The sequence below is a fragment of the Leishmania infantum genome, chromosome 18, assembly GCF_000002875.2.
Source record: "Leishmania infantum JPCM5 genome chromosome 18".
In the NCBI taxonomy this organism is placed as follows: domain Eukaryota; phylum Euglenozoa; class Kinetoplastea; order Trypanosomatida; family Trypanosomatidae; genus Leishmania; species Leishmania infantum.
In genome coordinates this window covers 617,391-645,345 of record NC_009402.2, presented here as the reverse complement: position 1 = coordinate 645,345, position 27,955 = coordinate 617,391, and the positions used below count along the sequence as shown (strand labels likewise).

Sequence of the window (27,955 nt, the reverse complement as noted above, 5' to 3'; positions counted from 1 at the left end):
GGTCAGGGGGGTTGCTGCACGCCAAGAAAAAAGAACGGAAAGAAGATGATACATGAGTGCCCTTGGTCTCTTTCAGCTCACAGCTGCTCGGCTTTCCTTCATTGCTGCCAGCACAAGAAAGGGGGCTCGTGAAGCAGCGAAAGGCAGTGCTCTCCGTGACGCTGCCGCCGTTTTTCTCTCGCTATGGCCACCTCATCCACTGCGTAGCTGAGCAATTGTGCTCTTCAGGGTAAGTGCCTGTGTGGGCATGCCGGGCGCGTCCACTGGCGCTAGCACGCCACATCAAGAGACAAGGTGCAGAAGTGGCGCGAAAACAAGAGGCCGCGGCACCTGCACACAGAGAGAGGGGCAGACGCGCACGAGCACTGATCAGGCGGCAGGCAACAGGGCAGCCCTTTCACGCCGTTGCCCCCGCAGCCTCGAGCGTGCGCACTATGTCGTTGTTCTCGTCTGCATCGCCCATGTACAGCTTCCCGACGGGACATAGCTGAGACACGGGCATATTGTTGTCCGTCTTCACCTCCAGTTCATCTAGAAAGGTGGAAATTTCGCTCAGCCCGCCGCGGCCAATCTGGCCGAGGTTGAAGTCCTGCGCGTGCTCGTTCAGGAAGCGGATGCAGCGGGTGCAGTGGATGCAGCGGTTGAGCACGACGCGTGTCTGAGGGTCAAAGTAGAAGTCCTCGACGGCTTTCTTGTCCTCGCGGTAGCGCGGGATATCGGTACCGTAGTTCATGCTCACGTTCTGCAGATCGCAGTTGGTGGCCTGCTCGCAAATCGGGCAGTCATTCGGGTGGTTGATCAGGATAAGCTCCACGTTGCCCTCACGGGCGTCGCGCACGAGGCGGCTGTCGGTGATGATGGACATGCCAGGTAACGCCACAGTGGAGCAGGCGACGACGATGTTCTGAGTGCCATCCACCTGCACCATGCACATACGGCAGTTTCCGGCTACGGAGAGGATGGGGTGGTAGCAGAACTTTGGTACGGTGATGCCCTCCCGCTCCAGAACCTCTAGCACGTTCTCCTCCTGCGGAATGATCTCAACCGGGCGCTTGTTGACAAACATGATGGCGCGCGGCTTGTTTTCAGCGTACTGACCCGCCGCAACTTGCTCGGCAGCTGTGCTGGCCGCTGCGTCGCGGTTGTACCTGCTACCGTGTGCGATGTCCGTCATCTCCGAGTTGTACGGCGTCCCATCCGACTTGAAGGAGCGACACGCGGTCCACAGAGACGGCGTGGACAGCGAGGACGAGGTAAGCGCGGCCGATGCGAGCAGCAGGCGGCCGAGCGCCGCATGCGCAAAACGCTTCATCGGGAAAGGAAATCAAGAAAGCAACAGAAATGAGCAGCAGCAGCAGCAGCTGAGATGGGGAGAGGGTGGCGGGAAGATGTGAAAAGAGGGTGAGTCTGTGTGTGTTGTGTGTGTGTGTATGTATGGGCAACACGCTCCTCAGCAGTTGTGAATCGCAGCGGGCTCTCGTACTCCCCGTGGCCTCCCCTGCCTCAGCCCTTCTCAGACCGCGCAGCAGCGTCCTGTCGTTTCGCGGGGTCAAAGGGAAACGTCCAGGCTCCGCAGACGCCGATGGTGGGTGTTTTTCTATTCTTTCGTGATCCCTATGTCTCACTTGGTGAGTCTCTCAGTCGGCGTCGAGATGCCCTTCCCTACCTCCTTGGATTGCTACGGGGGTGGGCTGCTAACGCCCGCGCGCACACCGAGACAACGATTAGCGGTCCCGGAAAGCGGATTCGGGCAAGCAGGCCCGACTCTAGTGCTACTGCTACTAAAAGGCACTACGGTAAAAGGGGCGGCGGTGGGGGCAGGACCACGGCGCTGCCGTACTGATAATGGGAAGAAAGAAGAGGCGATAATCGGTGCCGTGGACGTTGCTTGTTGGCGTGTTCTGCTTTTACCTTGCTTCTTCGCACTTGCGCTGCCACAAGCATCAATAAAGAGAGAGGGGGCAGGGAGAAGAAGAGGAAGTGCGTATGCTGGCTGAGACAAACAACCGCAGCCACTGGTGTCATCACACGCACGCACACATGGCATTCACCCTTGGCAGCCGTAACGCTCTACTGAAAAGGGCGCAGCGTTGCTTCCATGCGTATCTGTGCCTGTGTGTGGGTGCCTTAGCGCGTGTGAAGCGCAGCATTCTGTGTTCCTCTGCTGGTGTGCTCCTCCAGTGGTTTTCTCGTTTCTCTTCCGCCCTCTTCTCCGAGTTTCCAAGTGTTGGGCCGCCCGCCAACGAAGACCACAACGGGAGACAAGCCGTCGAACACATGAGTGGAAAAAGACGTCGCCAAGCAAAAGAGAGAGGGGGTGTGAGCGCGCACACGCACACACACACACAGGGCGAACAGCATCAGTAAGCTTTCCAGGGCGCTGCGCACTCTTCCCGTCCTTTTCCTCTCATGCAAGACGCAAGTAACGCACATCCGTGCTGGTGTACGGTTCAATGGTGAGGGAGGGGTTTGCTATGGTTTCGCTGCCCTGCTTTGGCCTCCCTCGCTCGCTCTCCTCGATTTCGAGGGGGGGCAGCGCCGAAGAGAAGGGTGGGATGCAACACGGATGCGTGCGCATCCATGTGCGTGTGGGTATGTGCCTTCTGCGCGACAGTGTTTTAGGACAACCCGGGAAGAGGACAAGTAAGGAAAGCGGCGTCCCCTCCGAGGACGGTAGAAGCCGACTGGCGAAGTCGGCAGTGGAGGGGGAGGAGGGCCACAGCCCGGGTGTCTGTGTCTGCGTAAGCATACGGGATGCCTTCCACCGGTGCGCACCTGTCCAGAGCCCGACCCTCAGCACCTCAAGGGAGGAGGAAGAGATTTTGATGGTAGCGGTGTTATGCTCGACTAGAGCTACGCAAACGAAAAAGAAAACGCCACGGCGATTACATCTCCCGCGGTCCACTGTGGTATTCGATAGTGAGGTGCGCGTAGACGAGCCGCCACAAGGAGACGAGGCCGATGCCGTACAGGTACCAAGCACGACGAGCGCGCTTGCGCTGCCAGTGCTGCATCTTAATAAACTCGCCCTCACTGATAATGCCATCCGTTCGGTTCAGCACGAGGAGGGAGCACATGCCCACATTTTCGAACCCGTTGTCGAGCAGCATCTCGTGGAAGACTGGCATGTGGGCGGCCCCCCAGGGGATGGCAAAGGACTTGTACATATTCTCGCGGAGAGGGTAGATCATGTTAAGACAGTGCTGCTCCCGAGCAAAACTGCCGAGCACAGGCGCGTTAAAGCGCACAGAGCACCACCAAGGCAGCTTCTCGTAGTCGTACTTGTCCGCTGCGTGTACCACTGTGTGATTTGGCGAGTCCTTGACGCCCCACGAGAAGGGCTGAAAGAAGCTCTCGACCTCGCGCGGTTCCCAGCCCTCGTCATCCTCGTGGTCCATCGGCCGCGTGCACTTGACTCGCTCCCGCGGCGGCACCACCGTGGAGTAGGGAGCACCACTGAGCGGGGTGCGCCCTTCCATCAATACCGACTCGTGCTGGTTGCACAAGTCATCCACCTGCTTGAAGAATTCGGGGTGAGCGAAATGTCGGAGTGGGATAAGGGTGACGGTGATGTCCGTGTCCGGGTTGCGGTATGTGTGCGCGATCGAGAGGGCAACGTCGTCCTTGCAGACGAGAAAGTCAGTTATCTGCCTGCTACGCCACGGGGCCGTGTAGCGGAGTCGCGGCGCGTAGATGAACTTGTTGGGCAGCTCTGAAACGCCTGCCGCAGCTGACGACGTGGAGCGCGTCGGGTGGCCATCGCCGCCGCCGCTTACAGCATTGCCGCTTGCAGCAGCCGCAGTAGTGCAGACGTGGCGCACAGCGTACCACGGGTAGCTTCCATGCAGCGGCGCGCTCACGCCACTCGGCGCATCGCATGGAAACTTCACAGGCGCATGTTTTATGAGGGCGGCATAGCCACGGAAATACCCCATCGCGCCTTTCCGAAAGAAGAGCGCGGTCGCTCTGGAAAAGGATTGTAACCGCGATTCTGCGCGCGCACGCAAGACTGCGTAGGAAGGGGGAGATATCATCAACGAAAGAGGGTGTGTGTGAGTGTAATGATGGTGAGAGCTGTCTCATCGAGCGAGGCTTACAGGGAACGAGTCAGAAGCGGCTGTGTCTTCTGTTTTCTTCTTCGTCTTGCTTCACCCGCGATCATGGCTGTAGACCTAACATGAGTGCACACAAGCATCCGCCCGCAGCGATGGAGAGGACAAAGAATAGGTGAGATCAAGCACAACGCAGCGGTGCAGGATTCCCATGTGCGAGGCGCAGCATAACGAAGAGCACCCCCTCCCTCCTACCTCCTGTCGCAGCACCGTCGTGTCCTCTCCTGCTCATCGAGCCGCTCCGGTGAGCCGATCATTCTTCCGCTTTGGTTTTTTTTTGCTATTTTGCTCTTCGCGTATGCTCCCGCGGTCGGCGCGAACGATGCCGCCGCTGGTCGGATGCCGGAGGGCAGGAGGTGGCCGCGCCGCCGAGGGTCCCTTGTCAACATCACCAAACAGCACAAAAACAAAACGCGAACGGAAGGAATCGGTGGGAGGAAGACGCACAGGCAGTTTGGCGGGTTCGCGTACACGCGCACGCAGCCCTCCACGTAGCCCCGTCGTCCACAGAGCCGTCGCCCCATCGCTCTAGCGTACATCAGGTAGAAACAACAGAAAACGGAGCGGCATCACAATCTGCCGACCCTACACCCACAGCGATCCTCTTTCGCTCGGTGCATTGCCGTCAGATCCAACGTTCGTCGCGCTCCGAGTGGGCCACGCGCAGCTTCTCCACATCGACGATGTGCATCTGCATCACGCCCTTCTCGAACCCCGCGACGAGGAAGTGCTGATCTGCCTTTTCGCTCTTGGATAACACATCAATGCAGGTGCACACGCCAGTGTCCGGCTGCGTCAGCGTGTGCGAGAGACGCGGTGCCTGACGGCGGTGGTAGGCAAAGTCGATCAGGTGCAACTCGCCGCTCTCGTCCAGCGCCCACACCACCCACGGTATCGCGCCGCTGCAGCAGACTGCCACGATAGGCTGATTGCCCACCTCCACTGTCACCTGCGGCGTTGCCTCGTGCTGAAGGTAGAGCCGCACGGTGCCGTCCTCGTAGCCCACCACAAACCACCGCGTATCCAGGATGCTATACTGCACACAGCATGGCACGGCAACCGTCTTCACATGATGTGGCTTGTCTCCCGACGCCGCGGCGTAGGGCAGGTGGCTGTTGCCGCAGGAAGGGCCGTACAGAGACGGCGACGCGATCCCCCCAATGCGACTGCGTCGAACGACGCCCTGAGGAGCGGTCAGAACGCACTGGGTGCTGTCAGATGGCGCAAAGTCAAAACCACCGGTGACGCCGGCACTGTAGGCCACCGCAGCGTCGCCGTCCTCGTCGTGTTGCTGAACCACAGAGCTAGCAGCGGCACTCGCAGCCGCTGAGTCCTTGACGAGACGCAGGCTCACATAGCTGCCGGGGTGTAGACCGTAGTCACTGTCGAGCAAACCGAGTCCGGTCGCGGCAGCGGCGCCAGGGCTGCCGCTGTTCATCTCGCATGGGTCGCGCTTCTCTGTCAGTGCCCAGTAGCACATGACGCCGGTGTCGTCCATTGAGACGAGCTGCTCGTACTGCTCCTCCTTGCGGGTGGCGACGGAAGTGGTGTTGTACCCCGCAACGCGGACCTGCCGCACCGGGGCAGTGTGGCCGCCCACCTGCCAGCCCGTGTTGTAGGAAGGCAAGTGGAAGACGGCTCGCTCGTAGCAGCCGGCGGAGAGGTGCAGGCGGTCCGGCTCGCGAAGGTTCCAGATGCACGCGTTGCCGTCCGCAGTGCCGCCGTAGACGAGGTGGGGGCGAGAGGGGCTGACGCACATGCACGTGACAGACGAGCAGGAGACGAGCACCCGGTCCGGCGTCGTGGCGTCGTGCACGCTCCACAGCAGCAGCACGGAGAGGAACGTATCGAGAGTCGGAGACGGCCCCGTTCCATCAACGGCCCCGTGCAGGGCAATGAGCTGGCGAGGGTTGGAGGGGTTCACCAGCACCTGCACGACGGGGCGGTTGCGCGTGCCGCGCCAGCAGAAGGTTGTGCACGAGGATGAGAACGCTGTCGGCGCCTTCGGCTTCGAGCTCTCCACCGACGGGACGTCTGCGCCGGTCGCCGCTCCCGACACCAAAGAGTTGTTCTCATCCAGAGCGGCGATCATCACCGAAAGCGTGTTCGTGAGGAAGCGCTCCAGCACTGCCGCGTCTACCGAACGAGTTACTTTCTTACCAACTCCATTTGCAGCTGACTTCGCAGCCACCTCCCCATCCTCCTCGCCATCTACCCCGTCGTCACCTTCGCCCGCAGCCGCGGCGCCAGTGCCAGCTGCGGCGCCACCGCCTCTGCCATTGCGTAGCAGCGCCTTGCGCCGCAGTTGGAAGAACTGCCTCTCCGCCTCTTCTTCCGGGCAGAGGCCGAGATCATCCGGCGCCTGTGCCCCGCGAGCCCGCAGCTTGCCCCGCTCGGCCTGCGTGCCAGCGTCCAGCCGTTCCTCCTCGGGCGGCGCCTGCACTCCGACCTGTTCGCGTCCACTCTGGCCAAAGTCGCGTATGTACAAATCGTAGGCGCTCTGTGGTGCGAGGTCCAGCACGACACCGCCGCTGCTATCAAAGTCCACCATGCGGCGCAGCGCTGTGGCTCGCGTCAGGTCCTTCTGGAACTGTGCACGATACGCCTGCCGCTGTAGCTCACTCGGATCAAACGCAGTCACCGGACTCAGCGCCACCCTGCCAGCGGCGTCGGCCGCCGAAGCGCCGCCATCTTCGGCGTCGCCCTTTCCTTCTGCTGCACCGGCCGCGGCGGCGCGACGGAGGAGACGACGCTCTTCACGCTCCGCGCGCTTCCGCTCCGCCCGCTCCTCAGCCGACTCGAGCCGTTTCCGCTCCTTTTCTTCCGTCACTCTCTTCAGCTCCGCTGTGGCGAAATTGCGACTGTTCCGGATGCTCTGTGCCACGACGGCGTTGTTCTCCGCCTCTATCGCGTTTAGCAGTGCCGCGTCCGCGTCGTCCGCTTGATCGCCGCTACAGCGATCCTTCTTCCTGGCTGCGCGGCGCTCTTCCTTTGACTGTTTAGCGTTGGGAGCGATCGCATCGACGATAGGAGGTGCAGAGGCAGTGGCAGTGGCAGCAGCGGCGTCTGCGGCTGCGGCTGCGGCTGCCTCTTGCTGCTTCTGGGCCTCACGCTGCGCTCGCTTCTTTTCCTTCCTGATGCGTCGCTCCTCCTCCGTTTCCTTCCGCTCAGCCTGCGCATCAGCGGAAGGGGCAGCTGTGGTGGCGCTCGCAGTTGCCGTCGTTTGCGAGGGTATCCTCGATGGCGAAGATGCCTCTGCGGAAGTCGCTGTGCCCTTCTTCTCTGCCTCGTCAGCCTTGCGGGCCGCGCTCCGCCTCTTCTCCTTGCGCAGCCGGCGCTCGTCCTCGCTCTCAGGCATGTCTGACCTGAAGGAGAAAAGGGGAAAAGGATCAGCGAGCCTCTGTTGTGTTCGCCGCCGCACCTGTGTTTTCTGAAAGGGAGCGTGTTTGTGCCCTCTGCGTGCGTTTGTCTCTCTCTTTCTTCTCCCGCCAGGATGTGTACGTCAGTATGCGCGCGCATGCACTTGAGTGAATAGAGGTGGCTTTACCGTGGCGGTCTTCCTTCGCTATCGGGTGCACAGCCGCTTTTCCGTGCGCTTCGCTCTGTCGCCTCGAGGTGGTGCCGGTGCTGCAGATCTGCACAGCTACGCTTCGTAAGCGTCCGTTTGCGCGCTTCCTTAGGATTGTGTGTACGCACGATGCGGAGCCCGAAAAAAAAAAGGAAACAAGGAGAATGAGACAGAGAGGGAGAAGCGAGAAGAGAGACAAAACCGCGACACGCCAGCAGCGGTGTGATGGGAGCCGCCATACCGCTAGGCCAAGAAAAAAAAATCGCCGACTGAGCTCATCGCCGTGGCGGTCGCTGACCAAATATATACACACACATATATATATATATCGGCCTCTGCCCGCATGCGAGCGTGCCTCCGTGAAGGGAAGACAAAAGCACTCCCACGGGGACGCGGCATGAGAAGCTCGCTGGCTCGTTTCGTCAAGAGCAGGTCGCCACCATTTCCCTTGCACTCCTCCTCCTCCATGATGCCGGCCACCACACGCTGGCGTCATGATCCAATACTCACTCGTTGTGATAATGCCGAGCAGCCTGCAGCCTGCAGCCTGCCCTCTGGTGCGGCTGCGGGCTCTCTGGCGCCGGTGGACAGGGCTTGGCTGGCGCTGTGCCGAAGAGACGTATAGCCATGCTCACGCCTGGACCAGCCCACTACGAGTCCTGCCCGCGTATTCAGCACGTACACGCATCCACCATCTCTTCTCCTGCTGTTACTGCGCTGCGGTGATGTCGTGCGTAGTTCTGGGCCTCGGCTGCTGTGTATGCGCAGTAGAATGGCAGTGGGCTGGGCGACGCCGAAGGGCGTCGGTGGACCCCGCTCCCTGTCATTGCCGCCGTGCGACACAGCGGTGGGTGGGCTGCGGTTACGTATGCGTGTATAGGTGCTGACTTGTTCGTGGTGGGGTGGACACGTTGGAAACAAAAGATAACCTTATCTTCGCGTCTGGCTGCCACTCAGAACTGTGCCTTTGATTGCTTTCTGCCCCTCTTTTGCTATTCTATTTCAACCCTGTGGGCTCCCCGACAGGAGTCGTGAAAAGGTCATGCCGGCACAGCACAAGCGGGCCTCTGATGAGAAAAGCATCGAGGGGGGAGATGGACACTAGGACACATAGAGGAAGCAGCAGCAAACAAAACAGCTGAAACAATGGGTTTAAGATGTCTGCGTAGAACATTCTTGCTTGCGTGTGTGTGCTCGACTTTCTTTTTTTTTTCTGCTTTTCTTTTGGTTGTGCGTTACTTTCTCCGGCACTCACCGTTCCTCCCCCTTCCAACGCTTTCGGTCAGCACCATGGCCACTGTCTTTTCCCGTTTTTTTTTCCTTTTAACGGTTTACTCTTGCGTGCTTCCCGCTGATTGTGACAATGCCGGCCACCACACGCTGGCGTCATGATCCAATACTCACTCGTTGTGATAATGCCGAGCAGCCTGCAGCCTGCCCTCTGGTGCGGCTGCGGGCTCTCTGGCGTCGGAGGGCAGGGCTTGGCTGGCGCTGTGCCGAAGAGACGTATAGCCATGCTCACGCCTGGACCAGCCCACTACGAGTCCTGCCCGCGTATTCAGCACGTACACGCATCCACCATCTCTTCTCCTGCTGTTACTGCGCTGCGGTGATGTCGTGCGTAGTTCTGGGCCTCGGCTGCTGTGTATGCGCAGTAGAATGGCAGTGGGCTGGGCGACGCCGAAGGGCGTCGGCGTGCCCAGCTTCTTGCAAGTATGCAATAGCATTCTGTGTTCTGCAAGAGACGCATTCCATCCTGGCGGGCCTGCAAGGCATGTGGCCACCCGTCTTTTCAGCATTCTGGCATATCACGAGGCGAAGAGCGTGGTGGCGGCGCCTCCGTGCGAAGGCAGGAGGACATACGTACAGGTGTAGCCCCCTCCTTCTCCGCCATGCCGTTCTAAAGAGCTAAGTTGCAGCAGTGGCAGCCTGGATGTGCTGCAGTGACCCTACTAGACGGATACTAACCTCAGGTCCGGCTACACACCTACAGCAGGTGCCCTGGTGGGACAGCAAGTGCTGTCGATCAGATACAAAGCAGCGTCGCGCCCAGCCCTCGTGTTGTCGGAATGGACGCCAACTCGCACCACCCGGTGTGGGACACGAAAGGACAACCCGACCGAGCCCGGTCCATTCCATACAATTGGCCCCATCGTAAATACTTGACATGTGAAAAGGGAGGAGGACACCCCAACATGGCACAGCGCAGACGGGGCCACGGACACGTCAACGGACGTCACCCGGGCGCTCGACTGCCTCACCTGCGATTGGGGCACCGTCACCACGGAGCCGAGCCACGACTGCACGACGCAGTCCACTATCCACTTTCAGGAAGCATATGACGCGATGCCGCTAGCGTTGACCGGAAGAGGATCGCTACCCCACACCACCAACGCCACCTTCCCGGTGTAGACCTCCACTCAAGGCGCGGCGCTGGCCGACATGCTGCAGCGGCTATCAAAGTATACACGGCATGACCTGCCGAGGCGAGGGTGGTCTGCGCGCACGCGCAGGGCCCGTCAAAAGGCTCCCCGGCGCTTCCTGCATGGCGCTGCGTCAATCAGGGCGACGCGATGGTGCCGCCGCATCGCGGAGCAGTGCTGGCAGAAGCAGAAGAACACATCTCGAGCACCCCCACGCCAAAGCAGCCGCATTCATGGTGAGCGCCCACCAAACATGCAGAGAGCGGAGACTCACTCGAAAAGGCCGACATTCTGCCCTCATGATCCCACGGCGCTGCGTCGCCGCACCTGCTTGCATCTCTCCGCGACCGCGCGATGGGGGCCATGTTGTGCATTTCGCGCGGGAGGTGCGCACTTCGTGCTGCGGTGTCGTCAAAAAAATTCGGCAGCTCTCACACGAGTATGCACGTATCGGCCCCCTCGGGGTAGCACACGCGCGCACACACCCCTCATGCGCAGCGGTTGCATGCACTTCGACGCATCCGCTCTCTGGCGAGCGGTGGGCGGACTCTCTGAAGTGAGAAAGGCCAGCGGCACGCAGGCAACGACTCCCCCGCTGTGTGGGAGCTCCCTTGCTCGCTGTGGGCGAATGGCGCGACACAGACAGAGAACAGGTCGGGAGAGGCCGCGATGGTTCATGACGACCATGCACCCGTCGGCGCAGCGACAGCAGGCTGCGGCCTCCTTGCTTGCCGCTGCCGCGCTGGGCGCGGTGCAATGGTGCTGGAGCTTGACATGCTGCGAGGACAACGGGATCAGATAGGGCACAGTCAGGTGCGTGTGGTCGCTGCTGCGGGCTCGCCCTCGCCTCCTCAGGGTGGCCGGCACGGGCCCTACAAGGGCTAGGGGGTGGTGTGGCGTGGCATGATGCGGCACATTGGGGCACAGGTGCTGGCGCTGCTGGCCCGTCGCGCGTGCCCTTCGCTTCCGCTTGTCGCTGGTGACTGTGTGTTGGGGCAAGAGGACGACGCCGACAAGCTTGCCAAGCCGGCGGGGGCGCTGACGCCAACTGCGTGGATCGCGGGCCTGGCCGCCGGTCTCAGACGCCAGGCCGACAGCCCACGAAACCGCGCTGCGACAAGGGCCACCTAGGGGAGGGCGGCAAGCACCTTGGATGCTGAGCGGCGCAGCTGAGCACGTCTCTGCGCCTTCCAAAGATCGTGTCATGCATAGAGGCGTCACCGAACAGCGCCGTCTCAGCGGTGCGTCAGTTGCTGCTGTAGCACACCTCCACGAAAACTCGACATGCTGCGCTCACTGCTTGTTGGGTAAGCTGGAAGAGCTGTCCGCCGTGTCGCCGAAACGGTGCTGGCTCCCATGGTCGATGGATGCTATTGGTGCTGTCGTCATCGTGAGCGGCCCCCTTCTGCTTTTGCGGCGGATCCATCGTTTCGCTGGCGATGGTGAACGATACGTCTTTTCGGGCACTGCCGCTAGCTGCGTGCCACTACCTCCCAGCAAGCCGAGTATTCTTGCCCCTGCTCAGCGTGGTCCTCAGCACCACCGATACCCTGCGCGCGGCGCCAAGATCGGCGAAGATAGTGTATGGGTATGTGCGTGTATGCGTGTATGTGTGTGCGTTCGAACGCCGCAACCAGATGCTGAGGGATATGGCCAATGACGTCAACGCTGAGCACGGCTTCCCTGTGTCTCGTCTGCGTCCCTGACGTAGGCAATGGTAGAGAACCAGGAAAAGGTAACCTCTTCCGACGCAGCCGGCAGCACACATGAATCGGTCTCAGCTGCTGTCACGTCAGCGGGCTGCTACTCAGTCAGTGGAAACTCAGCGCATGAGGTGCTGCAACAGGTCGCCATTGGAGCAGCCGGCAGCTACGATGCGGCGGCACTCGAAGCGCTTCAGTATCCGCTGAGCTCGTTTGTGAGCGCCAGAAGTGGAGAGGGAGGCGAATCGGCAGCCCTTCCTCCTCGGGCGGTGCACACGTCACGCGTGTTATACGTAGGGATCGGTGCGTGTTGCACCTTCGCAGTCGAGACGAGCGCCGGGCAGCGCCCACTCGAACTCCGACGTCTGCCGTCAGCCCCATCGCAGGCAGCGGGGCCTAAAGAGAGAAGGGACAAGAAGTGACAAGAGAAGGCGACGGTGGGTGGACGTCAAAGAGCTGACGAGGCGAACGGAAAGCGGGTGTGCAGAGGAGAGTAGGAACATGGAGGAGTTATGATGTCAAGCGGGGCAGTGCAACCGCCCAACGGTGCACAGATGTGTCTCACCCACCAGTAAACACGCGCTCACGGAGAGGAGGGTGGGCACAATGACGCACCGCCTCTTTTTTTCAGTTACGGTGGAGACAAAAGCGCAAGGATATCGCGCTCGGGTGGTGTGTGGGGGGGGAGGTAGAAAGGCGGAAGCGACGGTAGATGCGTCGTCTTGCCCCGGTTAGTTGTGCCTGTTCCTTGTCGCGGAGGACAACAGCAAAACAAAGGAGCCTAACATGTCGCTTCCTGAACCATGAACACAACGCTCGAAATGGGCCGCAGCTGCCGGCGATGGGGCCGCTCCCGCCGAACGCTGTTCTCACACACACGAGCGCATACGAGCACCGAAGATAATAAGAGCATGAGACAGAGTTCAGCCTATTTGCCGCGGAGCATGTTGCGCATGGCACAACAACGGCGTGAAAGCAACGGAAAAGTAACTCGGGTGCGGTTGGGACGAGGGGAGGGAAGGTATGGATGCGGGCACCGTCACACCACCGCGAAGGTACACACACAAACGCATAGAAAGATCCACACCAGAGCCTGGGGCACCCCCCCTCCTCAGCAGCATCTTGCCCCGCGCTGTTCTCCGCCTTACCTGACAGCCCCTCTCACAATCATCTACAGCCGCTGCAGCAGCAGCGCTTGGGCGCTGGAGTCGCTGCTGCTGTTGTTGCCGTGATGGTTTATGTTGTGCAGGCAGCTACCACCACCCTTGTAGCCGTGATTACCGCTGCTGTGTGGCATAGTGCCATCATCGCCGCGGTGGTGATGATGTTGCTGGTGCTGATAGGGGTACTGCTGCTGTTGTTGACGCACAGCGGGGGCGTAGTTGTGTCCGCCGTAGGACGGAAACCCACTGCCCTCCATCGGAACTGGTACCGTTGGGTTGGTCGCGTAGGTACGGTGGCCCGGGTTGCCGGTGCCGCCTCCGTTGTTAGCGTTGTAGCTGCCTTGTATCACCGAGGAGGACATGGAACCGATACGTACATGCGCTTGCTGAGCGTGATGCTGGTGCTGGTGCTGGTGCTGCTGCTGCTGCGCGTAATGGTGATGCTGGTGCTGCTGTGACGGTGGCCCCATGTTGCGATTGCCGTGATGACTAGGAGAGAGGCCGTACCCACCGGAACTGCCGGCGCCACCAGCGCTACCCCCTGCAGCAGCACCAACGTGCATGGCGTAGTACTTCTCCTCAGGCATGCTAGCCGAAAGCGGCATCGCCGGGTAGGCCGAGAGGTACGCACCGCCGACGCCACCACTGTTGCACGCTCCGCCGGGGCTGTACATCTGGTGTGAATGATGATGCATCGTGGCCTCTGCCGCGCCCGGGCCGTAGACATTGCCCTGAAGCGGCGGCGCGGAGGCCGTGGACGATGACGGCGGTGGCGGCTGTGAACCAGTCGCGCCACATGCCGCGCTGTCACGTGTCAGAGGCTGCTCCGCCACGGGCACCATCGCCTCCCCGAGCGGGCCACCGTTACGGGCTTCTTCGCTCGTGTCTTGGCCAGCGAATGCCTCCTCCAGTTCACTCACCACCTGCTCCACCGCCGCCGCGTTGCCACGCCGCCCTCCTGGACCTTGATGATGTTTGCTCTGCGTGGGAGAGACGGCCAATGATAGCGACTGCTGCGGCGTGGCAGTGGAGGTGGGCGAGGATGTGGCCTTACCGCTTGTCGACTGCAGTTGCTTTGGCTGCCTCCCCCCAGTGGCAGCCGTGTTGCTGCCCTCGCTAGTGCTGGAGGGGTGGAAGATGAGCTGCGGCTGGCACATGCGGCGGATGGCCGGAGTGCACAGCAGGGAGGGCCTTGTGCAGCCCGCGCACTGCGGCACTCCCGTCAGCGCCGCCGCATCCGCCCCCTCGCAGCTCCATGGGCAGTTAAGGTGACTGTGCTTGCGGATAGCCTCAATGGTGCGTGGAAACAGCATTTCCAAAACACCCGCCTCACGAAGCGTGCACTGCGAGTGCGGCGCAGGGTAGCCCGGGCATAGCTGCACCTCTCCAACACCATCGCCCCCGGCCTCCACCGCGCTCCCTGGGGAGCCGTACATTGAGGCGCCGCTCATCGCGCCCTGCTGAACGCGTGCTTGGCCGGCGACACCGTTCGCGGCGCTGTCGGTCCAGCTGCGGCTGCTGCTGCTCGCGGCACTGAAAGCAGACCACTGCGACGTCGGCGACGCGGCAGCTTTTGCGGCGGCAGCCCCGGCTCTTCGGCGTCCAGTCGCGCCAACACCACCGGCGGTGCGGCCCGCACTGGCTGAGGCGCCGACGCTCGTCACGTCCATCTGCATCATGTCTCCGCCGAGCTCCTGCGACGCCACATCCAAGAGTCGAAGCCCTTCCAGGAACGCACGCTGAATGCGCTGAAGGTGGTTGCGACACACCCCACGGACCATGTTACTGCTCCACCGCAGCGGGTCCAGCACGTTCATGTCACGAACAGGGAAGACGGCAGTGTTGCAGGATGGGCACATCAGACCGGCGTCCTCAGCGGCGCACCCGGGGCGGTTCAGCTGCACTAGAGAAGAAGCGCTGGTGCTGCGGTGCTCCGATGCATTTTGCGCAGCGTTGGTATCCGTCTGCTGCTCGGGTCGCTGCGCTGGCTGTTGGTGTGCTTCGTACCGTGCCTGGCGCTCTGCACGCCGCGAGCGGTTCACCTGGTCCAGCAAGTGCTTCACACCGCTCACGGTGAGCAGCGGCTGCTGGCGGCGGCGCACAAGATGGCCAATCGCCGCCTCACCCTCCGGGGTCAAGCCGAGAAAGGACAAGTCCGTAGCCGCGCGGTTCGACGCAGCAACACCTTCCAGCGGTTTGCTGTGCGCCGCATCCACCTCGAGGTAGCTAAGGTCCAGCGGAGTTGAGGTGATCTTGTGCAGCGGCAGTGGGCCGAAGGCTGTCACACAATACCGGTCGAAGTCGAAATAAGCGTAGAACTTCAAGAAGCGCGCGAACAGAGTCAGCGGCGACAAGGGGCGCGGCGACGCGGCAGTGGTGTCACGGCCCGCAGGGCGGGACGGTGACGGTCCTGGCTGCCCGGCAGAGTCACGATCGTGACAGCGGCCGCCGCGGTTGCTGCTCGTCGGGCTTGTAATATCGCTTAGGAGCCCTTCACCCTCCTGGTCCGCCTTGGTCCTCTTCGTGGTGGAGGCTTTGGCCGCCGTGGTCACCGGTGCACTGGACGAGGATGCGGGATTCTGAAGCAAAGACTCCTCCTCCTCCGCGGTGCTGTCGCCGCTCATCAGGGAGTCCAACGTCACGGCCGCCCTCGCCGCCGCTGCGGCCGTGCCGTCACCATCACTGTCAATCTGCCCAGCGTCGGCGTCCTCGAGGAATTCCACCGTGTTCAACATCGAGATCAGCATCACTGTCGCCGCGTAGGAGCCGATGTAACCGGCTTGCCCACCCAAGATGTGGGCCTCGTAACAGCACCATGCCTTGAGGAGCAGCAGTGTGCGCTTGAGCACGTGCTGGTCCCCGATCACTGCGTCCATCTCGTGCAAGAAGCGCACGCAGTTGACACCGCCAAATTGGCCAATAGTGATGTCGTAGTTGCACCCCTCCATCGCCAGCTTCAGCACGCGCACCTCTGCCATCACCAAGGAATCGACAAAGACAGGCGTCTTGAAGCTGCGCAGGTAGTCCCGCACGCGGCCGAGTACCTCACCGGACGCGATGCTCAGCACCGCTGGCGCCACAAGACGCGGGCAGCCGTCCGTGGTTGTCGTTAGCTGCATCGTTCCATCAACGCTGCCGGTGCTGCTGTCGGTCGTCACAGGGAGCATGACCGCTTTAGCGGAAGCGTCCAAGGCAGCGCCACCTCCATCGCTGAGCGAAGATGACGACAGCGGCTGCGGAGGCGAAGGTGGAGGCGTCAGTGTCGACTCCCTCGCCACCAAGCCGTCAACCTCCACCGTCACGTCATTGTCGCCGTCCGGCAGCACGGTGCGCATGTTCACGCTGCCGAAGATGTAGTAGGAGATGTCGCCATAGTCGTGGCCGGTCTGTCGGCCCGCGTGGCGCAGCGCGGCTGTGATGTACCCAGCCAGCGTCTCCAACTGACTGCGGCGGCGCTGCAGACACGCCAGCGACGGCGTCAAGTATGTCAGCAGCTCGCGCTCGATCAGGCGACAGAGGCGCGGGCTCACCTCGGGCGTGAACTGAAAAAGCGACCGCGGCGCCGCATCCGCCGCGAGGTCCGCCGTCATCACCTCCTCTCGCGGCAACCTCGCCTCACCGTTCACCGCTGCGCCGCCATCCCTGGCCATCATCGACCCCGACACACCTCCACGACTGCCGCAGCTTACATAGCTACTGTTCACGCTGCCGTTGTTGGGGGCACCGGCAGCCGCCGCCAGTGTTGCCGGTGCGGCGCTGTTTGGTGGATAGTAGGACATGCCAGACGCGCTCGCCGCTGGCATCGGAGGTCGAAAGCTGACGTTGCGCTGGGGTTGCTGAGGCACCGGCACCATGTCCTCCACGGGCACCTGCGACGGCACCCGGCTCGCGGCATCCTCTCCATTGTACTGCATCGAGCCGCCGACGCCGCCGCTGGATTGGCCCTGGGTGTTCGAGAAGCCGGCGCACTCGCCGCGGCCACCGCCCTCAGCGCCACTGCTTCCCTCACCTGTTGCCATGATCAGCCCTCCCTGCATCGCATTCGCATCAGCGCCGGTCGTGGAGGAGACGCCGCCATGAAAGTAAGGCTGTGAGTTGTAGCGAAGGTTCTGATAGTAGCACTGCTGCTGCTGATACTGCTGCTGTGGCTGCGAAGAGTATTGCGGGCCGCCACTGTTGCCACCACCACTGCGGTGCGCCGAGCCGTGGCGGTTGTGGCCGCTGCTCGCTGGATACGAGCCACTACCAGCACTGCCGTCACTGCCCATCAGCACGGGCTGAGGTGGATAGGGATACGGTGTTTGCTGTTGTTGAACGTGCTGCTGTTGCCGCTGCTCCTCCTGCAGGTTTCGCCCCACACCCTGATGGCCCATCTGTGTATGCGCAGGCGACATGCCGGCGGTTCCTCCTCTGCCGCAATCACTCATCCCGCCATGATAGTAACCATACGCCCCACCCGACCCGCTGCTTTCATGGCGGCTGTGGTGGTGGTGGTGGTGGTAGTTGGAGGCCATCATAGGCACCATCATCATTGCCGATCCCCCTCGACCGTAAGTACTGCCCTCACCCCCCGCACAAACAGCTGTGCCGGCACTCGTGTAGTCGCCGCCGCCGCCATCAATGCCACCAGCGCCGCCATTCATCGAGTAACCCATCATGATCGGGTCGCCTGCACCATCGCCGCCTTGCGCACCATTGAACATCATCACGAACTGCCCGCGTGCTCCGCCGAGGTGTTGGGGATGAAACTGCGGCTGCGGAAGGTTGCTGTACAGCAGAGAACCGCTGCCGCCGCTACCGTGGCCCTGGCTACAGCCAGGGCTCAAGAATGCGCCAGGGACGACCCCACTGGAGTTGCCGCCGCCTCCGGGCATCATCGGGATAGGTGGCAGCGGCAACGAGCCAGTCGCCGGGACGGCGCTATTCACCGTGGCGCTGCCGCCGATCGGAGTGCCCGTGCCGCCGGCAGCACCAGCAGCCGCCGCCGCTGACATGGCAGCGTCCTCTCCCTCGACCGCGCCGGCCGCTGCCGCTGCTGCCGACTTCTTCTTCTTGTTTTTCTTTTTCTTGCGCTTCCTGGCGGGTGCGACAACGGCCGTGGCGTCGCCCATGTCACCTGCCAAAACGTTGTCCTGACAGTGAGTGTCGTCCGTCACTGGCAGCGTGTATGATGGCAGCGGTGGCGGCGATGACTGTGCCGCCGTGGGGCTGCTGCTCGCCGACGCGCCCGCAGTGTAGGGAGTCGGTTCGCTGCCATCTGGCGCGTTCGAGAGCTCGGAGTTCGACAGATAGCCGAGCTGGCGCGTCGAGAACTGCGCGCCACCCCCATCATGCGATGTATCACCTCCCTTGGCGCGCGCCGTGTCCTGCGCGTGCGGTGCGCGCTGCAACAGCGGTGTCGCAACTGTTGGAGGCTGAGGACTACTTCTGCTGCTGCTCTTTTTACCGCTGCGTTCGCTGAGCGGAGTGGGTGAGCTGCAAGACCCTGTGCCACCGCCTGCGCCACCGGCAGCAGACGGGGTGGAAAGTCGGGCGCTGAAGATGTGGCTGCCATTGCATCCGGTTGTTGGTAGCGAAGCACTGCGCCGCAGCCGCGATGGCGGTGCTGCGGAGGTAGCTCTGATTGCCTGCATGCGATCAGAGCGCAGCCGCTTCGTGGACGCACGGCTGCCTCCCACGTTGTTCATGTTGCCGGTGTCAAAACTCTCGCTCTCACTCGCGCGCAGGCACTCCGCCCTCGCCAGCGGGGACGGCGGCGAGCTCATGCAGGTGAGTGGAACCGCTGCTGAGGGTGCGTCGGTGCTGTGCATAGATATGAAGGAGTCTCTGTGATGGAGAAGTCGGGCAGGCGGATGACTAGCCGTATTTGGTGATGTTGTGGCTGTTGCTTCAGCGACGTTGTGCAGTGAGTCCGGCAGCCACAGGCGGTCCTTCTCACCGCCGCCGAGGTCCTGGGTTCGGGGGGAGTGCGTATCGGGCAAGCTGACATTTCCGAGACTGCTGCTCGGGGAGCCGGGCTTGCTGCTCGAGCCTGCTGCTGCGACAATACTTTTTCGCAGCGCTGGCATCGCTGCATCGCAACTGGCGTCGGCAGTAGACGCCACAATCGGTGACGAGTCACCGCTGCTTCGCAGGGTACCGCTAGCCTCCATATCGCATATATATATATATATATGCTGCCGCCCTTGTATGACGGTGCTATGTGTCTAAGGGAGGAATGGCAGGTAGCAGTGCCTTATAGGCAGAGCACTGCCGTGCAGGACACTACGCGCGCGTTAGTGTGCGCCAGTGACTCGGCTGCGTACTCTAGAGCGCCGTGTTCTCTTCGCGGCTTTCCTCTTTCTCAGTCGATCCGATTCTACGCTGCTGCCACAGATGTGGGAGAGGCAGCAGTCGGTGCGCCTGCGCGTGCCTGCGGGTGTATGTGCAAGCACAACGGCACGAGCGGAGAAAAGAAACACAAAAGACAATGATGCCAGAGAAAGTGGAGGGAAGAAGAGAGACCGTATCAACGAGAGATAAGACAGAAAAAAAAAAGAAGTCAGTCGAATTCAACGAGACACGCGCGCGGATGCAAATCTGCTCGTGATATGGGGCACACGCACTCACGCACACGCAACGACAACAGTAAAGAGGAACAGCGACCGGAGCCCGAGAGGGAAAGAAAAATGCGAGAAGTAAGCGAGTGGGAAAACGAAGATAACGCGAAGTCACGCAGGCGAGAACCCGGAGTTGCGTCAATGAATCAACCAGTCGAAGACGAGGGCAGGGAAGAAAGAGGGGGGAAGGTGGACAGCCTCACAACACGAACAAGAAATTGTGAGAGAGAGAGAGAAGAGAGATGCAGAAGAAACGAAGAAAAAAAAAACAGCAACAGAGAACGCAATGATGACGGAGCGTAGCGCAGAAGCAACCACAACCACAGCAACAGCCACCGCAACAACGATGATGACAAACCCCGACGGCAACGCCCACACGAAGAAACAGACACGGCCGAAGAGCGAGCAAAAAGATGGGGAGAGTTGTAGAACGACAGAGCAGTAAAAAAAAAAACGACGACGAGGAGGAAGCTTGAGGTAAGAGAGGAAGTCGGAGGTAGAGGCCAAGAAAAGATGCGAGGAGACGTGAGAGGGGCCGCGTGGGTGAGTTTGTGTGGGGGAGATGTCCTAAAACGAAACGACGAAAATAAGTGGACGGGAATCCGGTGGAAGAGAAACAAACAAAAAGCGTGGGAAGTGAGGCGCCACACACAGACAGACAGACAGAGACAATGCAAGCACGAGTAAGATTGCGACAGCAGCAGCGATTCACAGAGACACGGACAAGCAAGAGAAACAGAAAATATAGAAAAAAGAAAACGAAGAAGGAGATGGGGGCACAGTAGAGAGCGAGTGTGTGCAGAGAAGGGGGAAGGAGAGGAGTGGAAAAGGTTCGTGAAGTATACACAGATATTGATGGGCTTGGGGAAGGGAGGGGAGAATGGCGCAGAGATGTACAACCATGCAAAAACTACTCGGGGACCCAAACAAAAAAAAAAGACGGAGAAGGACGAGAGAGAGACCAAACTATAGCGATGAAGAAAAAATGGAAGGAGAGGGCTGAGGCGTGACCACGACGACAGAGGAGGTGGCCTACGTACGTACGGAATGGCAGGAAACGAAGAAAATACAAAGGCGTAAATTCAGCAAAGGCAGGCAAAGAGGAGGAGGAGAGGGGGGCGTCTGTGTGCGTGTGCGATGATGACAACGGCACAGACGGACACAAACACGCGCACGAGAAGAAACGAATACGGCTATTGTGGTTTGGGAGGTGAAGGGAGAAGAAGGCGCGGAGAGAAAGAGAGGGGGTGATGGGAAGCCGGCACAGCGAGAAAGTAGTCACACGCTACGCAGTGTTGAGCCAGCGAACACAGAAAGGAGTGTGGCAGTAAGCGAAAAGGATGGGCGTTTTGGGCGCAAGTTCCCTTTTTTTCCTCTCGGTCGAGCCAAAGGTCAGTAATGCAAGGGCGGGGAGGGTGAGGGGGTAACTGATGTTAGTCGACGAACTTCTCCTCGTCAGTCCCCACTGAATATCTGCTTTCGCTCTCGGAGCGCCTGTTTTCCTCGGACGCCAATGCAACTGTCTTCACTCTTCACCTTCCTTCTCTTCCAGCAGCTACACTGCTGCGATGCGTCAGGCAACCAACCACACTCTCTAGGAGGAAACGCTTATTCGCTTTCTCTCTTACCCCTCTTTAAGTCCTCCTCTGCTTGCTGGTCGGTCTTGATGGTCGTGTACACTTGCGGCTGTTTGTTTGGGGTATGTGTGTGTCGGGGGGGGGAGCAATGACTTGGCTTGGTGTGCACGACTAGGAGACAGCAGCGAAATTCAAGATAAAATGAACAGACACGCACACACACAATATATATATATCATACCAACGACTATGACGTTGTGTGCAACCGGTGCGGCTGCAAGCGAGGTAAAAAGACACACACACACACAGGAGGGGAGGAGGCGAGCGCCAACCAAACGAAAGAAAAGAGGGAGAAACGAAAAATAAAAAAGGGATAAAACCCTCGCCTGCTTAGTTAATCGATGCGGAGTCGTTGCGTGCGTGTGTGTGTGTGTGTGTGTGTGTATCGTGGCTGTTATTTCTGTTATTGCTGTTAAGCAGCCTGAATTCTGTAGAGGGAGGGGAGGAGGAGGGGGGGCTTCAGTGATGACGAATCTCCTTGATGTCGTCCTGTGTGTTCGCGGCTTATCTTCGCTTTCTTCGGCTTCGTATTCTCTTCTCGCCTTCTCACACCTTTCTTTTAGGACTGCTCTCTCCCTCTGCGATGCCTCTCTCTTGCCGTCTACGCCGTCCGCCGTTTTTCGTTGTTTTCTTTGTTTTGCGCGCCCCCTCTCTCCCCTGCTGTTGCGTCGGTACTGAGAAAAGAGGACGGGCCGGCAAGGGGGAGCGCCTCGGAAGAGTAAAAAAGGTACGCAAGTGTGTGCGTATGAGAGTGAGCGCGGGGAGGACGCCGGCACACAGACACAGAAACGCGCGTTTTTTTTTCGTGTGTGGGGGAGGGAGGGAGGAGGTTGTTGTTTCGGCTGCTGTGTGTATGTTTGCCGAATGAATTCAAGGTAGATGTGGTGGTGGTGAGGGGTGGATGTGAGGCAGCCAGGCAAACGGAGAAGAGCGATGCTGGGCGCAACAGCAACTCTGCTCTTTCCTCTCGCGCTTGCTGTGTCTTCCGCGCCCTTGTTGTGCTATGGGAAAACGAGGCCCTGGCGTCGGCACGAAGAGAGGGACAAGGATGCGGAAGAGAGGACGCTAAAGAAAACAAAAAAAACCGAAGACGCAAACCTGGGAGCCGACGCTGATGTCGACAGTAACGTGATGGGCGCACGCACTCGCGCAAAGACAGATCCCAAAAACAAGAAGGAAAAAAGGAAAGGGGATTGCAACAGATGGCAGCGATACGTCGCCAAAGGTATGATGCCTCCTCCTCCTTCTCTCTCTCGGCCCCGTTACCCGGAGTCGTCAGCGTAAAACGACAAGAACGAGCGCCTCCAGCGTACCAGCAACCGCGAGAACGACAGCAACCGCAAAGTGGCGCCAGGATAATCGGCCAAAAAGAGAAAGAGGGACCAAGAAAAATGAAAATAAAAAAAAAGGAGGCGAGTAAGTGCCAAGATACACGCACCCGAAAAAACAGAAAAGGAAACCGAAATCGACCGCGAGAAACTCACAGACAGGCAGGCAGAGAGGGTTCGTAGTCAACAAACATACATACATATATATACTATAATATATATATATATGTATAAAATAGCCGCGGAGGTAGTGGTAGAGAGAAAAGCGACGCGAGCACGCAGCGGTGCGGGGGCGGAGTGATCACACAAGAGGGGAGGGGGCACAGATTACGGAGACGCGAAACACAAAAAGGGGGAGAGAGGGAAAACGGCAGGAGCCGTCTAATGCCTTCCCTCGCTCAGTCACAGACAGAGAGACAGATAGGCGTACCCAAGAACGCCTAATAGAGGCAGCAGAGACCACGACAACTCTGGTGCACAGCGCCGGCTCAACAACAACTGCCAAACAGCACGACAGAAACGAAAAAGAGAGAAGTGTGGGAAAGGCGCAAGCCGAAGAAGGCAGCACACTTCGCAGGAAGACAGAGAGTGGCAGACACGCAACGAAGAAAGAAGACAGCAACGAGCGCACGCAGAACAGGGCAACACGAGAAAGAACAACGAGAAAACAACAAAATAAAGGGGGTGGCGTGGAAAAGTTAAAATATATAGAGAGGGACAACGACAAAGAAAAAGACGAAGAACGAAGTCAAGCAGGATGTCCAGCACACAAGTCGAATAAGCAACGCCGCTATGTGAGAGACACACACAGACAGACAGGCACACGCACACACACACAGACGCAGACAGGGGTGCAGAGACGCAGAGAGGAAGGGAGTGCGCGTGTTACCTTCAAATTGATATACAGAGCCCCACAACAGCCAACAGCAGTCGTGCTATCGAAGCAACGGAAACGGCTGATGCGTGGCGATGTCCACACACAGAAAAAGGAATGCACTTGCACGAAATCCGTGCACACGCAGAGAGATCGGCCAGCAAAGAGAGAGGCTGTCAGCCGCACGGCTGTGTCGGCGGCAGCTCTGCTCGCGCGCGCACGCACCAAACAGGCGTCTGTGCGTCTTTCTGTTTGGCCCGCTCGTTTTCGTGTATGTGTGATGATATAGGGTGCGCGCGCGTGTGCGTGTTTGAGGGGAGAGGGAGAGGGAGATAACCTCGGAGGTTTGATTCCCTTTTTTTTTTGCTTGTAGTGGGTGTCGTCCGTGCCGTGGTGGCCGCTCGACGCAGAGATATCGACAGCAATGAGAGCGACGGGGAGAGTGAAGTCGGGGGAGCGGTAAAAGAGGACAGGCCATTCATGAGCCACAGTCACAAACACCAGCAGCGCCAGCGATGATGTTCGCGAGGTGGCGAGCACCGAGGCTGACCAGAGAAGAGGACAGAGCCCTACAAGGAGAGCGAGAGAAGAAGGGAGGAGCGCAAGGAAGAAGAGGACGACTAAACCTGCAGGATCAGTGCTTGCTTGTTACTATTCATGTGCGCCGGACTTCAAGGAAAACGCACCGAGCTCTCCGCAAGCACTCACGAGTACAAAGCCTCCGTGTAGTGTCGACTGTCTCCCGTTCCACCCGACATCTAGCTCATCTGGCCCTGGCAACGGAGTCTTGGTACGAGGGGGAAATGTAGTGTGGCACCGATCACTGGCAAGAGACTGAAGCCCACATGAAAAGAGAAAGACGCACACATACGCGCAGGCCGCCATCTGCTCACTTGGTCTCTCGTCATAGGGAGAGAGCAGCTGCACCGTGTACAGCAGAGGGCGTGGGGCTCTTCCAAGACCTTGAGCCGTCCTCGTCCGTGTGCTCAGTTGCCTTCGCTCGTTCTTCGAGTGTTCCCTCCTCTCTGTCTGCATATGGAGCGACAGCGTCCTCAGCTGCAGCGAAAGGGGTTACACGCTGTGGGTCATCTGCTGCGGCTCAAGAGACGCACAGAGAGAGAGAGATACAGCGGCGCGCTGTCCTTTTCGCTTGCACGCACGTGTGCTCCTCGCGAAAAAAAAAACCTGTGCAATGACAGCAATGATCTAAACACCACGCGAAGCACGAGTGATGAAGGGTAACGATGAGAGAGAGAGACGCGCGTACAACAAAGAAAGCGACGCGGGAGAGCACCAATCGAAGGGCATCAGTGACGCGCCTCCCTTCAGAGCTCGTGTGCAAATCCGCGCAAGCACCGAGCTACACGCGGAAAAGATGGCAGCAGGCAAGACCGCACCCACCAAGACAGCGGAGGGCCAACGCTCCTTCTGAAGCACAGACATAAAAGTCAAGAAGAAAAAACGACAGGATCATGGCGCCGGCAAGGCAAGACGTGAAAGAAGAAAAAGAAAACGGAAAGAGTGAGATCAAGCGGGTACGTGCAACAGGCACGCACACGCGCGGAGAGAGAGGGGGGGAGTTTGTGTGTGTGCGTGTGTGTGGTGACGGAGCAGGCAAACGCCGAAGGAAAAAAAAAAATCGATCGTACACGTCCTTCATCAAGGAAGAAGGAAAGGCACGAGAAAGAGAGAGGAGAAGGAGTAGAGAAAAAAGGCAACGAAGACGCCTCCACGAGCAGCGCTACTCCTCGCGCTACATCCTCCTCCTCTGACTTCTTCACATCAAATTCTTCATCTTCTCCAACACTTGCGGGTACTTCTGCGTGATGAGTCGCATGTCCTCCATCTGTATGTATCCCTGCTTGCGAATGTCCAGAAAGCCCATGAGCCGACGCGCCTCCTCATCAATCACGCGGCGCACCTCGCGGTCGTTGACGTCGTAGTCACCTACGTAGCGCGTTGCTGCCGTGATGACAGCCTTGATGTCCGTCAGTGACAGGAAGCCGTCGCCGTCGTCGTCGTAGGCGTTGAAAACTACGTAAAACAAATCTTCGGTGCTGTACACGACTGCTACGTGGTACATCAGAAACTTCTTGAAGGTGATCACCCCTTCGTTGTTGATGTCGTACCCACGAAAGAGGTGATCGTAGTAATCAATGCCATCCTCCTCTGCCGCGTCTCTGTTGGCGTCCCCGTTGGCCCCGGCAGCCGGCTGCTGCCTTTCCCCTTTGTAGCGGCTGGCCCATAACTTGTCGAAGATGCTGCCCTGCTGCCACCTGCGTTGCTCTTGAAGGATTCTACGATTCTTGAACATGCCGACGCTCTCGATGTACTGCTTAAAGAGGAGCGGGGTCATGACCCCAGATGGGGCGGCCTTCATGAAGCGGGTGTGCAGAAAGCCGATGGCTTCCTCGGAGATGCGATCTTTCACAACCTCCCGGTAATCATTCATCTGCTCGCGCGAAATCCTGCCGCCCATCTTTGGAGGCCTCTGGGTAAGCAGAGGGGGCGTGGGCAGATACACGAAAAGATGATAAGGAGGGCCAGCGTGAGCCACAGGTGGTACGAGAGGGAAAAGATGATGACGACGCTAGATGATGGGGGGGGAGGGGGCTGTGCGCCTTGGCTTTCGATTGCCTTTGATTCTGCTTTGCCCCGTTGGCACACAGGAGACACTCGCGTGAAGAGCAGGGTCAGGAACAACTTGCACAGAGACACACCCGCAACGACACGCAGATGCCGCTGCTGTCGTCCAACAGCATTTTTGGAAGGGAGAAACGTAGGGAAGAGAAGAATCAGATCAGACGACGAGAGACGAATACAGGTGGCGATCCGCCTGCTGATGTAAATGTAGGCCCACATACTCCGTTGCGCGTGGAGCGCTTCTCCTGAAGGTGGGTGGAGGAAAGAGGAGCCGGGCATCTGGAGGGGCGATGAAGATTCGTTTCAATACAAAAGCGTCCATATTCCATGGCAAAGAGGTCAACACATAGACGCACACACGCAACCGCCGCCCACCCACCGCTGTGTCGCACGGCGGCAATGACAGGGAGCGGGGTCCACCGACGCCCTTCGGCGTCGCCCAGCCCACTGCCATTCTACTGCGCATACACAGCAGCCGAGGCCCAGAACTACGCACGACAGCACCGCAGCGCAGTAACAGCAGGAGAAGAGATGGTGGATGCGTGTACGTGCTGAATACGCGGGCAGGACTCGTAGTGGGCCGGTCCAGGCGTGAGCATGGCTATACGTCTCTTCGGCACAGCGCCAGCCAAGCCCTGTCCACCGGCGCCAGAGAGCCCGCAGCCGCACCAGAGGGCAGGCTGCAGGCTGCTCGGCATTATCACAACGAGTGGGCACTGGATCATGACATCACGATGAGGCGGCCGGTATCATGAAGGTAAAAATTAAGGAAAAATGTGCTCGCCCTCGCGCTCCCTTCCCTTTTTTATACAAACGCACAGGATCACCCACACACAGTCTCTGAAAAGTGGAATGCTGCACCAGTCGAGCATAGCAAGGGCGTAGGCCTTTGTTCCCCCTGACCCCACCCGTTCGCAGCACACGCGAGAGGGAGCACCTAATGATTTGCAGGTGCATTCAGCGCCCGTCTGCCCTCTCCCTTCTCCCCCATCATATCTGGCTGAAGTGCATGCGTGTCGCGGGCGCCTTCGAGTACGTGTTCTCCTGTTTCGTCCTGCTGGCGTGGCAGCGCAGCACACACACGCAAAGAGAGGGGGAGAGACGCACGAGAGGCGGCAGTCCGTCAGAGAGGAGCTGTGCGCCAGCGAACAAATACGACTGAACGCCTACATGCGGCATTTGGTGAGTGAGGGCCGACGAAGGAGAGAAGCGGGCGGCGGAAGGGCAACCGACAGAGGACGAGAAGCATCTGGCAGAGGCAACGGGTGACAAGAGGGAGGACGGAGACCTCAAGAGACAGAGAGGAAAAGGGTCGACGGAAAAAAAAATGACGGTGGCGAGAGAGTGCGTCACACGCGTCGGCCGACACACACATACACACATGCACACGAGCGCACGCATGCATGAGAACACTCTGTCCCGAGGCACGCTCGTGCGTATACGACACACGGCACGCACGATGAGGGAGCGAGAAGAGGGAGAGGGAAGGAGAGAGGTACACGCACACACACACAACCGCCCAAGGAAAGAAGTCGAGGCGGCTCACAATAAACTCTAAAACTGACAAGCGAAGAAGACAACGAAGAGAACGTGTTCACAGTACATAAGAGAGAACAAGAAACAAAAAGGGGGAGAGAGAGTGAAGGAGAGGGAACAAGAACGCCAGGCAGGAAAGAGGGTGTGAAGAAGGTCCAAGCAAGGGACAACGCTTCACGTCTGCGGTATCCAAATATTTGTGTCCAGGTGTGGGTGTGTGGGCGGAGAGATGGGGCTGTGGTGCCGCCGAAATACAGATTTTGAAAAAAAAAAACGAAAAAAGCGATCGGAAGGGAGCAGCTCAGAGAAGGCATTCTTCGCGTTGCCGTCATACGTGCAGAAGCTAACTGCACCGACCTCCTGTAGTAC

At 59.6% G+C, this 27,955-nt stretch overlaps 5 protein-coding genes across 5 annotated transcripts; all 5 read right to left on the bottom strand.

Annotated features, from left to right (window-relative positions):
• Positions 1-397: 397 nt before the first annotated feature.
• On the bottom strand, positions 398-1,174 carry LINJ_18_1460 (NADH:ubiquinone oxidoreductase 78 Kd subunit-like protein; the record flags this gene model as incomplete). The annotated part of the gene is made up of 1 exon (XM_001464922.1): positions 398-1,174. One exon carries the CDS (start codon positions 1,172-1,174, stop codon positions 398-400), a length of 777 nt encoding a protein of 258 aa, XP_001464959.1.
• Positions 1,175-2,885: 1,711 nt separating this feature from the next.
• LINJ_18_1450 (conserved hypothetical protein) lies at positions 2,886-3,935 on the bottom strand (the record flags this gene model as incomplete). The annotated part of the gene is made up of 1 exon (XM_001464921.1): positions 2,886-3,935. One exon carries the CDS (start codon positions 3,933-3,935, stop codon positions 2,886-2,888), a length of 1,050 nt encoding a protein of 349 aa, XP_001464958.1.
• An 802-nt stretch (positions 3,936-4,737) lies between these two features.
• LINJ_18_1440 (conserved hypothetical protein) lies at positions 4,738-7,470 on the bottom strand (the record flags this gene model as incomplete). The annotated part of the gene is made up of 1 exon (XM_001464920.1): positions 4,738-7,470. One exon carries the CDS (start codon positions 7,468-7,470, stop codon positions 4,738-4,740), a length of 2,733 nt encoding a protein of 910 aa, XP_001464957.1.
• Positions 7,471-12,977: 5,507 nt separating this feature from the next.
• On the bottom strand, positions 12,978-19,121 carry LINJ_18_1430 (conserved hypothetical protein; the record flags this gene model as incomplete). The annotated part of the gene is made up of 1 exon (XM_001464919.2): positions 12,978-19,121. One exon carries the CDS (start codon positions 19,119-19,121, stop codon positions 12,978-12,980), a length of 6,144 nt encoding a protein of 2,047 aa, XP_001464956.2.
• Positions 19,122-25,184: 6,063 nt separating this feature from the next.
• Positions 25,185-25,886, bottom strand: LINJ_18_1420 (conserved hypothetical protein; the record flags this gene model as incomplete). Its single annotated transcript, XM_001464918.1, has 1 exon — positions 25,185-25,886. One exon carries the CDS (start codon positions 25,884-25,886, stop codon positions 25,185-25,187), a length of 702 nt encoding a protein of 233 aa, XP_001464955.1.
• Between the last annotated feature and the right edge of the window lie 2,069 nt (positions 25,887-27,955).